The sequence below is a fragment of the Neolamprologus brichardi genome, chromosome 13, assembly GCF_056152115.1.
Source record: "Neolamprologus brichardi isolate AB-2024 chromosome 13, ASM5615211v1, whole genome shotgun sequence".
NCBI lineage: Eukaryota > Metazoa > Chordata > Actinopteri > Cichliformes > Cichlidae > Neolamprologus > Neolamprologus brichardi.
In genome coordinates, this window is record NC_142116.1 from 4486431 (window position 1) to 4500827 (window position 14397).

Here is a 14397-nt window from a genome sequence, read left to right on the forward strand (position 1 = left end):
CTTAATACTAAACAATATATATTAGCTGTATAAAACCAATAGGCCAGCTCTAATAGTAATTTGGTATGGCTTCGCGGGCCAAATGTAATTAGGCTGCGGGCCAGAGTTTGACACCTATGCTTTAAATGATCATTCAGATCATACAGATTATTTTAAGACAGTCAATCGGGATACTAACAGTGTCAGACTGAGCAGGATTGAGCATTGTGGAGGGAGCAGAGATGAGAGAAAGCAGCTGGGCGTTCCTCCACTGGTCAGCTGACAGATTCCTCCTGGGATAGACCATCTGAAGGCTGACCAACGCATCTGACAGGGACTGCAGGAGGAGAGACAGGACTAAATTCTTCCGGTATAAAACTGACTTTTGAGCCACTGTACGCAAACTTGGAACTTCAACATAAAAAACTAAACAAAAAACCCTATATAAACCCTTTATAGTGTTGTTAAAGTCATGAAAGTCATGAAAGTTGTTAAACCATCCTCTTTGTTTTCAATTAAGTTTATTTGAAGTATCAAGCCTGATTTAGACCAGCGGTCCCCAACCCCCGGGCCTCGGACCGGTACCGGTCCGTGAGTCGTTTGGTACCGGGCCGCGAGAGTTGAGGCTCAGGTGTGAAATGTATAGTTTTCAGGGTTTTTATCGGTTTTCAGTGTTATTTTGTTATCCTTTTTATCGTTTACTCGGTTTTCCTGGGTCTTTTCACGTGTGTTATGAATAAATTTTCTGTTTTTTTCGGTACCGGTACTAGTTTTATTTTGTTGTATTTATCCGCGACACCTTAAAGGCCGGTCCATGAAAATATTGTCGGGCATAAACCGGTCCGTGGCGCAAAAAAGGTTGGAGACCGCTGATTTAGACTTCTGCAGGAAATCAATGTCCTCATTTTTTATCGTAACCGGAAACTCTCCCCAACCATATGCTGTAACCTTCTACACCAGGGGTGTCAAACTCAAATACACAGTGGGCCAAAATTCAAAACTGGAACAAAGTCACGGGCTAACATTAATATTTATTGGGAAAAACAAATCTTCCTCCAGATATAAGAATGAATCTTTTCTTATGGACTCAAATAAGTTTTGCTGGAAAACTGAATATGGAACAAGCAAAGCTTAATACTAAACAATATATATATTAGCTGTATAATACCAGTAGGCCAGCTCTAATAGTAATTTGGTATGGCTTCGCGGGCCAAATGTAATTAGGCTGCGGGCCAAATTTGGCCCGCGGGCCAGAGTTTGACACCTATGTTCTACACCATTCGAGTCGCTGCGAGCTGTGTCGACCCAACATGAGGCGCATGTCAGGTTACGGAAAATGCTACAGAGTAGGGCAAAAAATGAGTTTCCAGTTATGACGGAAGTCACAACGTAGATTTCCCACGCAAGCATAAGTCATGCATGATTTGAAAAGTAGAAGTCTGTGTGTTTGTGGACAATATGCCACATGGACTGAGCTCAGTGAGGCATTTGAAATGCTATGGCAACAACACTAACCAATAAAAGCAGAAGTATCTGTAAACACTGTAGATCATGGTGCATATACCAGGGCTATTGATCAAGGAAAATCAAACCAGTGATTATTTTTATTCAGTACAGCTACAGGTGTATACACAAGTGATCTACATGGATGAACAGAATAGACGGGTTCCTTTACAGAAACCGTTTTCCTAGTTTTAGTATAGATGTTGCAAACCAAAAGCTCTCTGCATCAACTATCTTGCATTTGTACAATGTTAAAAACCTATATTTCACAATGCACAAACAATTCTCCCACCTTTCCATGTGGAACAAACTCCTCCATCATCTTCTTCAAAGGGTTCTCATAATCCACAATCATTTGGCCCAACCTGGGGTACTCCCGGTCACTGCAGCAACACACAGAAGTAGTGACGTAGTGTCTAAGTAACTGTTTCTACTAACAGTTTATGCTGCTATGATGTCTGTAATAGTGTGCAAACTTCTCACATCAATCTAACTCTCAGTTACCTGGCTCCATGCGTCATCTCGTGGGCATAGTTGTAAAGCCCTATGATGGCTTTCCTCTCCTCTATGCGAGAAAGTATTATCATCAGAGTAGTGTATGTTACCACCAGATCCAGGTAGTTCTTAGTCAGGTCAAAATTCACCGTCTGATGAGGGAACACAGGTGTGTCATTACGTGAAGCAAACAACAAGAAAGGCAGCGATTACACAGAAACAAGAGACTATATACCTCCATCAAGGCTGAACACTTCCTCTAAAGGAGGGGCAGGCAATTAATTTTCCCAAGAGGCCATATGAGATACTGGGACTGTTGTGGAGAACACCAATAAGATTTTAAAGAGATAAAATTGAGCAGAACTGAGTTCAGCTCACTGGAGTAGCCCCACAACAGCCCCAACAGGCTCTGGGGAATTTTAATTACCCACTCCTGCTCTGAAATATGTATAAATTGAGTTTATACATGCGGAGGTGATCTGCATCCAGTTTAGTCTGTAATATTTTCAAGGACATCAAGATGATATCTTCCAAATTCTATCACTTTGGCGTATCTTTTAAAGTATGACACAAAATGTGCAATTATGCTCTAATTCACAAAGGCAAAGAATCCTAAAGATCCTAAACTTCAGTGCAGGTTAAGTCCCAGGATTTGTCCCAGACTAAACCCACCCTGTGGTAAAATTTTCATGCAAACGGAAAAACTGAACCAACCATTTAACTTCCTTGCTGGAGTTAAAACATATTCATAAATACTTCTGTGGCTCTGGAATGCTCAGGGAATGAGGAAGAATGAAAAAAATAGAGGAAAGAAAGGAGAGGAGAGAATCTCTTTAGGATTCTTCATTTCTGAAACATGATGAGGTAAGCACAGGAGAAATATCTCACTCAGTGGTTCTAATAAAAGAAAGGATTAAGTCTAGAAGTCGTCAGGGGGGAAAAAAATCCTCAATAACTTTACAGCTTATTGTAGTTCAAGACTTCAGAGTGGGATCTAGACTCTTGCTCCTCCTTTGGGCCTCGTTGTCAGTCTCTAGGGAAAGGGAGTCTTTGACCCACTACAGAACTTTGCAGGTTCTGATGGGTAATTCTTCCTTTTTTAAGCTTCTTTCTATGTTTTCTGAAGCGTTAAAACATTGTCCTGTTACATGTGATACCCATTCTTTAAAAAAGATAAATAAAATATATTTGCTTACAATGTCAAAGAAGACCTGGCAGGCATCAATGGTGTTCAGCAGCTCACACACATGATCCTATTAATAGAGCGAAGAGAAATGTTTTCATTAGAACCACCAAAGTAAAAGAAACACGTCCTCGTGTGCTTCACGTGAGTGCCACTGTGTGTTGTTCCCCACCTTGAATTCCATGACATCGACGAAGGTAAAATAATAGAGAGCCAGGTTCTTCAGAATCTCTGACTTCTCCTTCTGCAGCTGGGCCAGCTGTTGCTATAAAACCACATGGCAAAGAACACAAAGTTGTGAATTTTAGAAGTGCTGCGTGAACCTGAGGCTTGGGTTTTCCAGTAACTAAGTACTGCTTTCACTGTGTTCCCTTCAGAGTAGTCACAGAGAAACGTCATACAGCAACTCAGGACCGTTTACTCTTTTACAGCTGGTATGATTAAACGATGGGACTGACTTTGGACATTTCTTAAACGAATCATCAAAATCATCTTTTAAATAAAAAAGAAACTCTGGTTAAGTTCTATTTAACTCTGGAAATATGTTTCTTTGACAATTTGATTTTTATTAACTCTGAAGAGAAATAGCAGCATATTCCTATCCCACCCAGCTGAAAAGATGTAATTATCAAGTTTCCCTTCAGGGATCCGCAGAGATCATCAGGTCTTGAGTTTCTTCATTTTGAAGTTAATTAACTGAAACTTAATCAACAGCAAAGCGGCAGAAACCACACACAGCTGCTAAATAATTCAGTTACTGGAGCTAAACTATTCTTAAGACAATTTTAAAAAAATGACTTTATATTCCATGTATATACATGAAAGTTCTTTTACTTTGGTGAAGAACTTATTTCATTTAATGATTTTCTGGAACACTTTGCATACAGGAGAACTTGGTCATCAATTTTCTTCTTTTGCACCTTGTTGTATGTTAAATAAAGTTTTGAATAACTCGTTTTCCGTGTGGCGGTTTTCCAGAAGCTGTAATGAAATGTTTCACCAAAGTAAAATCTGCCTATATAAGCAAAGCAGAAACTATTAACCCAACAGCACCTTAAAAAATAAAACACTCTTCCTGTTTGAGTCTTTAGCTGTGGATACAAAGTGTTTTCAAATCCCAGTTTACCTTTAAAAGATTGCTGCATCAATCTTTTAAAGTCTAAAAATCAACATGAAGTATCTGACTTCAGCACCTGAGAAGCAGTGTATTAACATGCTAGAAATGACTGAAGCATACTGTATGTAAATTTAACCCAACTCCAGAGCAATCTGAGGTCAGAACCGCACCCTAAACCAGAACTGGCCTAATAGGCAAAGGTGGAAAAAGGTCAAAACATGACAAGTGTAGGAAGCGTGAAACACTGCTGCTGCAACAAGGAGTTCAAACATCTGTTATTTGGCTCAAGTCAACTAAAAGTGGAACAATCACTGTTTATTTTTTTAATTCCTAAAAAAAACCAAATAACAAAACAGTTTTTCCTGCACAATTTCGATTATCTGCTGAGTGACACTCCTTATTGCATGCAGTCAGCAAGTCATTCAAACACCAGCTGATCAGTCATCAAGCAAACCTAACCAACTAGCCAGGTGGGTAACTAGCCACGCAGTCATTCACAGGATGAAGAAGAGGAAATAAAAATGCTGCCAGAGAAAGCTGAGCAAAGCAAAACACACTCCAAAAGAGCTTTAAAAAAACAAAAAGAAACAAAACCAAAATAAATAAATAAATCCCCCCTCCCCTGCAAAAACAAACACAGGTACAAATAAAAATACATAATATTACAAAACTTAAGTGCTTAAATTAAACTTAGATACAAAAACTTACCAAAAAGCACAAGTCCGGATTAAGCCAAGTTTAGCATGCAGAACACAAACAAACACAGAAACAAAGCAGAAAAACAACATAAGAGACACATTTTTAAGCACAGTTATACTGAATAAAGCAGTTAGCTACACACACAGTATAAACACACATACGCGCACACACACACATACACACAAACAGCTTTTTGCTAAATGGTGCTCTGACACAAACGCCATATGCTAACAAGTAAAGCTAAAAAGAAAAATCTGATGAGCAATGACTTTAGTTCACTTGACACACATGCGCACACACACACACACACACACACACACCTGACAAAGTTGTAAGAGATGCTGGATACCCAACGCCATCACACCAGTGTAGTCTTTACCTGGCCAGCCTATTTCCAGCCACTACTGGAAATTAACAGATCCTCATGCATATTCTGTCTCATTTTTATTCAACTTGTCTGAAAGAACAAAGTCCTCGGTAATCAGCAGTTATTCCCCTTGCTCTTATTTTGAAAGTTTAGTCACTGCCCTACTCATCTCATTATTTTGATTCCCTGGCTAGGCCGCTATGGTGGCAGTCTTTAATTGAACTTGGCTGCCTCTGTAGAAAGGTTAGAGTCTCGCCATCGGACGAACTGAGCTTGCTGTTTGAGCTGGAACTAATGATGGAAGTCTTTTCTATGCTCTGGAGAAAGTTGTGATAATCTCGAGGTAGCTGATTATATTTCTCAGTTTCTTTGTCACCAAATAAGTCTTTTAAGAAAATGTGCACACACAAGCACACACACAAAACTAAACCTGTGGGAAACCATCTTCTCAGCTATGTTGATGCATTTCTTTTTAGAATTAAACCCAACTCAAATTGCATTACATGGTCACATGACTGTGGAAGAGGATTAGGGCCACCCGAGGAAAAATGGGGATGTCTTTTGTAAAATTTTGTAATATTGTAAAATTATCAGGCACACTCTAATAGGGAAAAACTTAAATAAATAAATAAATCCTCAGATCTTCAACAAAAGATCAAAGCTTCCAAAAGCAAGGAAACAAACAAAGGCACCCAACCAAACAACCAGATCAACCAGCCACATGGAAACCCCACTCGATTCCCGTCAGTCAACAATACTCCAGCAGTTTTTTGGGGCTAGCTGAGCAATCCAACGCAAGATTAAAGTACACGCGGGCTTAATTAATAAATGGAATTTGCCTGACACAGGGTGTCAGGGAGGACAATGGTTTGTTACCTTACAGGAATCTCCCACACTGACTGCTAGGCACCTAAAAATGGGCTTAACATTTACTGAAGCACAAAATCAGAGTGATGTAGCTACCTGAGTAGGAAGTAAGCTTAATGAAAAAACAAATATACAAGTCCAATAAAAAAAATAAAAAGTAGAAATCACATTCAGAAACAACATAATTTGGCAATTGCCAGACAGAGTTTATATAAACAAGTTAGTAATGCAAGTGAATATCTCGCTAAACATTATATAGAATTAAATTAGCAAAAATACGTGTCATGTTTCTTAAGTATTTCGTTTGTAAACTAATACTTCTAATACTAATTTTACTTAAACTGATTACTGATTAGCAGCTGCTTTTACATTCTGTGCAAATTATCTGAAACACTAAACCTAATGTTTTAACATTTTCTTATACAATGATGTAATGCATGCCATTTAATAAGATCTTTTAATAAATGACAGTGCCTGGGTGTATTTCTGCCCTATATGTGTCGTGCAGGAGCTTTTTTATTTATTTATTTTCAATAAGATAACAAATTATAAATGCAACAATAAGAAGATATGGAGAGCATAAAAATAGAGCTGCACCCTAGATTCAGAGTGTGTAGTAACGAAGACAAATCAAATCATCTATCCTGCTAAAAAGACACTTTTTCCTTCCACTTCTCTTTGCATAATAGACGAATACGTAGGAATACTCACGTTGTTATTCCGCGTCTCCACTGCAGGAAACTTCCTGACAATAAATTTAACCGCAGACTCCAAGTTCTTATCGACGAGATAGGAGGGCTTAGCCTTGGGGTCGCCACATGCCTGTGGAGGAAAAGAGAAGAGGACGTGAGGAGAGAGAGGAAAAAAGAAATATGACAAGTACAGTGCTGCTACTGAAACACCTGGCTGTTTTACCCTTTTCTCACTTTCTCATAGTATGGCATGTTCAATTTGTTGTATTTACTGGGGTTGGATTTAGTGCTCATAGTGAAACCTGGTTTATCCCAGGACTGATATCGGAAGAGGCGTTTGAGTGAATGAAATATCAGCACTGCATATATTCAGTGGTGTTTCCAAACCAGAGGCATATTTAAGACATGAAAACGAACACACACACAAACTTGATGCAGTGGCATGTGCAGTCTTATTTTCCATTAAGATGCACATGCCAAAAAAAGGATTGATAGGGTAGATTTCCACCAGGCTGAACAAAGTTTGGAAGTCTGCGGTTTTCATGTTTGGATAAACCAGGTTCAACTGAGCAAGAGCCTGAACTTCTCAGTGGTTCTCAGCTGCTGAGCTGTAGAGATTAGAGATTTTAAATAGAATAAATACTTAAAATGGCTCATTTCTACTGATTAGACAGCTGCTTTTTGTGAATAATAACCATATAACCAATAACTGACAGAATTTTAATTGAAATTTAGTTCATGGTTATTTTAGTTCTGGTATTAAAACTGATAATATGTACCAACTAGGGGTGGGGGAAAAAATCGATACTGTGTATTATTGTGATATTTTGTTTGCTAATAATGTATCGATACAGGGACAGCAGAAATCGATATTTTGTTACAAAAAAGGTTTTTGTGCTCTGACTTCAGAGCATGTTGATCCTTTTTCTGAGCAAGAATCCTGACATTCCTTCACTGTCAAAAAATCCCAATTTTAATTTACGACATGTTTTATTTTAATTAAGTTTAAAACTTTTTTATTTAATGTAAAATTATATTTTGTTTTAATTCACTTTCAAATTCTTCAGTTGCTGAAGGGGCTGCATAGTTTTCATAAATTGCATAGTTCAGAATAGCTATAATTGTACCAGATGGTTGCGTTCAGTTAAGTTGGACTAGACTGTAATACAAACCGTTCAGTTTGTCAACAATAAAACTGAAATGAGAGAAAGACTGAGTGCGAGACTTTGTTATTAGATGAAATGAATATTGATAAAGTTTACCTTTATGTACAGAATTTGAATATTTTAAAAAATTGCAATAATATCGTATCGTGAGTTGTATGGTGATTCCCACCTCTAGTACCAACTGGTAATATTTTTATATCTGTTTTAGTACATATGAAATTACATATAACTCGGCAGTCAAGGGTGGTGGTAGCATAATTCACCAGGCTTTATGAACCTCATGTCATGTTTTTCCTCACTGATAACTAAATGACTACCAGACTTAAGTCTGGAAAAATAATTCTGTCTTGAGTTAAATATGACAACTTATGACTGAAGCTATTAGGGTCCGTTCTATGACATCATATGAAAGGTATGAAGTGGGGATTTTGACTTACAGATTACTTTTACACATTATGACCTAATTATTTATGCATTTTCATGAAAAAAAGGTTTTTAAAAGGGTAAATTATAATAATAAATACCATGGTTGCTTACAGTTGAAATTTGCATTACTGTGTTATTATGATCAGTAACGAGATTATTATTATTATTCCACACGATTACTCAAGACGTTTAAGCAAATAGACGTTTTAAACTTCCTCCGAGTGGACTTCCTTGAAATTTAATTCTAATTCCAATGAAAATAAATAAGAAGGAAAGAGCTGAACGCCTGGCAGGGAGTCAATCTGAGCTTGTTGGAGTGACAAAAGTAAATTTGGTGGGCTGAAACACAAAACAAAAGCATTGATGCAAAACAGAATGCGGCATAATAATCATCTATTTTGTTTTAATAGTTTTTGAAGCTAAAACTTTAACTGAAATGAATATTTGATGAATTAAACAGCCCTTTAAAGCCTCCTTCAAGACAAACCACAGTATTTTAATAAATGATTAACTATTTCACTATTAACTTGGGAAATTACAATTTGGTTAAATTACCAGTTTTTAAGACTTTCGTTAAATATTGTTTAGTGATGGTTTACAGTAAACAATTAATCCTGAAAATTTAGCTTTGTTGTCAACAACACAAATGAGGCTGAGAACCACTGAGAGTCCCGGGTTACAATGGTTTCAGTGTCAAACTGTGTCTCTGAGTGGTTAGTAACACCACTACATGACGGGAAGAGCAATGAGCAGGTAGAGGGAATGAAACAGGAGAGAGAAAGAAAAATAGGTAGAAAATGGGAAGGAGGGAGAAATTAAAGGCACATGGAGGCTTCAAGTGAGAAATGGCAAAGTAGGGCACAGAAAGAGAGAGATAGAGATAAGTGGTCAGAGAGAAAGCCTTTTCTTAGTTGAGTATTTTCTATCCTACATGAGCAGAATTAATTCACTGCACCTGAAACACTGCACATTTCTGCTTATTCATATTCTAATCTTTTACTCTGCAGGTGTTGAATTGTCTGCCCTGACTGCCTGGCAGGAAGCAACAGCTCTCATGCATTATGGGTAGTGTAGTAGCAAATGGTGAGGAAGATGTGGTCCATGCATGTGCCATAAACAGAGTGAATGTGTAAAGTTTATTGGCTGCCAACACCGAGGAACGATCCTAGAAGAGGTCAGACCCTTTGTTCTGAGGATTCACTTCCTCGTGGTTAATGTTCAAGTTTAGAAAGTGGAAGTACACATTTAGAAAGGCCAGAAAAAGTAACATGAAGTTACCATTAGCTGTACTATAAATGCACTGTTTTCTACACTGCAGGAACAAATCATAGCTAGTGGCCCATCAGGCCTGCAAACAGCAACACAAGCATAAAACCTGGATTTCAGTTTGCATGGCGCTGAAAGGTTTCCAGCATCAGCCAGTACAAAATGAACCCGCAACACAACAACACATGCTAATTCACACTGACAACCTCGGTATCAAAACATGATGAAATGCAGGCTGGAGATTCAGGTTTTGTTGACACTCCCACAAGACAGCGAGCAGTAGCTCCATTTAAAGCTGTGTTGTAATATACCGCATCACTGACAATGGGTTTGGCCTTAAGACTCTGAAGCCTTTAAACAATGGCGATTAGTGCCCTCTCTTTTAGGATTTAAAGTTTAATCACGCTTTAAATTTAAAAAAGGCAATAGCTACTATAGAATCACGTCAAAGCTTGTGGCTGGTTTAACCCCGGTTAAAGAGGAAACAGTGATAAGCAGCTGCTACCATTATGTATCTGCTAAAATTCTACTTGGAATGCAGAATGGTGCAGACACAATTTTAATTCCCTAAAACTATGACATGAAAAAGAAAATCCAGTCTACCCAGCGAGCATAATCAACTACAGTATATGCATTTTAGTAGAGACAAAGCCAAAACCCAGTTCTGCTCTGCATGCTTAGCTCTTACAGTTCTATAGCTGAAACGCACTCACTACTGCTGGATCTGAAACACATAACACATGTGGACACTATGAAGGGATTGGACACAAACACACAACACCAACAAGGTTTCAAGACCCATCAATGACAGAATGGACCTAGAGTCTCAGCTTGTTTCCTTATGCCCACCTCTCTCACACCAGGTCAGACAGCAGCCAGACAATGCTCAAAGGCTAAGTGAAAATCTGCTCAAGTGTACGAGAGGCAGGCTGAATTTTAACTAGGTTAAGAACAAGGAACCAAGATGTGACTGTTAAATCCATGCAACTGCAAAAAGCACAAGCCTGACTTTGCTAACACAGCACTCATCTGGTGACAGCACCACTAGGGTTCACCCAACAACAGACTAGTCACTATGTCTGCAACTGTAATGTAGTTACCCTCTGACTCACACCGGGGAACTGCAGAAAAGACATTGATCCGTTACTACATCACATTGATATGCTAAACGCAGTGTTTTATCATGTTTTAGCCCAAATTCAAAGCATAAGACAATTCATTTATAGTTGTTGTAAATTACATTAACAACTCTACCTAGTCAGCAACTTCAACAGTTTTAAACTGAGTGTAACAGTTATTAGAAGAATTATGTGTGTAATTATGTATTATTTATACATTTAGTGATAGCCTGTGTATTTTTAAAGTCACAATTTTTGAACGTTTAGCACACAAAAGTAATCTGACACAACAGACAAACATCAGTCCCCAGTATGTTTAAATGCCACTTTATCAATCAACAGGACCAATGCTGCCTGATATGGATATTCAGCCAGTCTGTTAGCGACGTACTGCTAAGTTTTTAACACACAATAAAAAAATGTACTTAATTTAATTATGTGCTTCCGGTTTGACTTTTCACCTTCAGAGCTCATACATGTGATTCTATATAGCATTTCTACTGATTCTTTAAAGTTAAATATTAATAAAAAAAACCCCAAAAAACATTCCCACAACCCTTCAAAAACTCTAAAATAGGGAGGAAACACACACTGAAATTTTTTTATATAAACTCCTATTACTTGAATGATAGTTTGCCACTAATATCAAGTCGAGTGAGTTGCAATCAATGGGCTAAAACATGCAAAACCCCAATTCTGATTATTTTTCAAATTGTATAATAGTATATTAAAGAAATTTCTTTAATCTTCTTTAATTTCTTCTTATTTGGGTTCAGTTAGGATAACTCTTTGGGTATTATTGACCATTTTATTTTCAGAAGAACAGACCATAATTGGATAACTAACATCTTAGCATCACAGATCAAAGACATGAATACTAATTAAAATTTGACAGAGTTCATATGGCATGGGACTGTCTGTTAGTGCTGGTGGTGGCTAGTGCAATAAGCTGGTTGGCTGGGTTTGGGTGGGGTGGGGTGGGGGCTGATGGCGATATGGATGGAAGGAGGGGCGCAGTGAATGAAGGGACAGGGCATGGGAATAAGCTGAGAATCAGTAGTGGTCAGGAAGGAGTAAGGGAGCTGTTGCCTGGATACCAGAACAGACCTCAGTCTCGCCTCCACCATCGTTTCTCCACTCCGGGCAGCAATTAAACAGCTGAGCTTCTCAAAGGGTCCCCGCGCTGACCGACATATGGCAGGGGACCATGGGATACTTAGCAGCGGGCCAAGGAAGCACACATCTGAGGACTAATTACAGTTGCTAATTACTAGATGCAATATTTGAACGCTGCTTGGCACCTACTGAGTGACCCTTCAGAATCTGTGAAAACTACCTCCTCCCTGAGATGATTTCATTTTTGCCTGTCATTGCTCTCAGTGTGAGTGTGAGCGCCTTCATTTTCACAAGGAGGGATTAACTGCTGGGGAAAAAAAGAAACAGAAAGTTCCCCAAAGAATGGATGGATGGTCTCATGTGATATGAAACCACTAAAGCGCTACTCCAACCTGCTATGACTGGTTTACTGCCTGCTGGCATGAGTGTTAATCTTTTTTTCTAATACTATTGCATTTGTTAACCTTATTTTGCTTGTTCTTTATCAAAATGTAAAATTAATGTCTAGTCCAAATTTGAAAACAGCAAATGTTGGGGTGATGCAATTATTAATTAGACTTCTAAAAAAGTCACCAAATTTATGACGCTTTCACCCAGAATCACACAGATTAAAAGAAATAATTGAGGCCACTAAGTCGGCAGCAACTACTGGTTGTTAGGGAAATCATCAGGTGTATTTCTTGACTGGTTGGCAAGTGAAATCAATCGTGAAGATGGTGCTGCATAAAAAGCCTCCTTATGATTGCTCTGGTTACTGGCAGACTGTCGCGGTTGTATACAAGATGCAGACTTGTCTGAAAAAACTTGGAGAACATTCACCTTCAAAGTAAATGCTTTAACCAACATGTTTCAAAAGAAGCAACTTTTACTTTGAAGGTAAATGGTCCCCATTCCAGTTTCTATTGCACTTTTTCCAATTTTCACTACCGCTCAACCAGTAGTTAGTGAATGTTTTAGTGCAGCATCTTTACAACCGCCAGCAACCAATTGCCAACCGGTTGGGGAATAATTTTTCCTTAGCGACCAGTGGTTGCCATGAGATCCTTCTATCAAACTGATACTAAGTGCACTGCACAAACGGGGCTCCAGAGGGCACTTCTGCTGGTAAGCAGTCTTTATGAACTGTGAAAGATGGCAATAGCTAATTGTTTACCATTCAAAGATTTAAAAATTATTATATTTATATTTTATTGTTTTTTATTTTTTATATATCTTATTTTTATTTTATATTATCTAAATAGTCATTTAGTTAGAAAGAAAGAAAAAAAATAATAGAAGAGGGTTTTTTGGTCCTAAACAGTATATTTCACCTAACCCTTTTTAGGTGGTACTTTCAAGATGTTGCCATCTACAATTATACCACATAAACAGAAGAAGGCACGCCTACCTACTGGCATGAATCTCAATTTGTTGCTATTAATAAACAGAAAAAAACATAGCTACTATTACTGACACATTATATAGACAACTATTATTGCATATGAAATGCATCCATGACCCATCATAATGTATATTTTTAAGCCTTTTTAAAGAAATGTTTTCACTGTGTGTATTATAAAATTTAATACAGGACTATGTTGTTATTATATCATGTATACTAGACTTTTACACACCATAGGTGAAGATTTAAACACCTGTTAACTATTTTTCCAGCGACAAAAATCTAGTTTGGGGACTGCTTCAAAGACTGTCTATGTGAACTAAAATAAAAAGGCTTTATTTTATGGGGGAAAAAATGTAGTTGATGTCTGAATGCTTTATCATAAGCAAATGAATAACACAATGAATTAACATTGTGGGTTGGTAAAATTGACAGGGAATGGAGCCCAGCCTTACTTTCAGCACTACAGATTCAAACATGAAGAGGAGTGAGGCACAAAGGAGAGGACCAACAGATCAGTACAGGTAGCCAGGAGGAGGACGAGGAACAGGGGGAGAGGAGGGAGAGGAAGGAGTTGAGGAAGGGTGACAAGGGGAGGGGTTTCATCAGTGGAAGGTGATAAATTTTGCAAACCTTCCAAACTTGTCCTTGCTGCATAGGAGAGGGGGGAAGCATTGGAACGGAGAGAAGAAGAGAAGAAATCAAAACAAAGAGCCCACCCAGGCAAACTGCTGGATCACTCGTCCATACACTCACTCACGCTCTCTCCATGTCAGACACAAACACACACACACACACACACGTTTTAAAAACAACAGCTGAGGTGTTTCCTGCGTGCTGGAGAGTTTGTTAAGGATAGCCCTTCTGGCATTTCGTTTCAATACAGCACATAAAAACACAAAAATCATGCCGCGCCAACATGTTATCACATTAACACTTATTTTAACGCACGCTGTCTTGAAAGTAACACAAGGTGTAGTAATTCTACCTACGCTCTTCAGCACATTGAAAATAACATCCAT

At 38.2% G+C, this 14397-nt stretch overlaps 1 protein-coding gene across 4 annotated transcripts in view; it reads right to left on the bottom strand.

The window, feature by feature from the left end:
- nckap1 (NCK-associated protein 1) overlaps positions 1-14397 on the bottom strand; it is a 43860-nt gene that overhangs the window by 22107 nt on the left and 7356 nt on the right. Inside the window, exons 2-8 of one of the 4 annotated variants that reach the window (XM_087849997.1) lie at positions 14009-14026; positions 6922-7032; positions 3333-3419; positions 3174-3230; positions 1987-2129; positions 1775-1865; positions 179-316 (exon numbers count right to left, since the gene is read on the bottom strand). In XM_087849997.1, the coding sequence (XP_087706123.1) occupies positions 179-316; positions 1775-1865; positions 1987-2129; positions 3174-3230; positions 3333-3419; positions 6922-7032; positions 14009-14026 (645 nt within the window). Of the gene's footprint in view, positions 1-178; positions 317-1774; positions 1866-1986; positions 2130-3173; positions 3231-3332; positions 3426-6921; positions 7033-14008; positions 14027-14397 lie in introns of all 4 variants that reach the window. The other 3 variants (XM_087849996.1, XM_087849999.1, XM_087849998.1) reach the window with 3 other exon arrangements.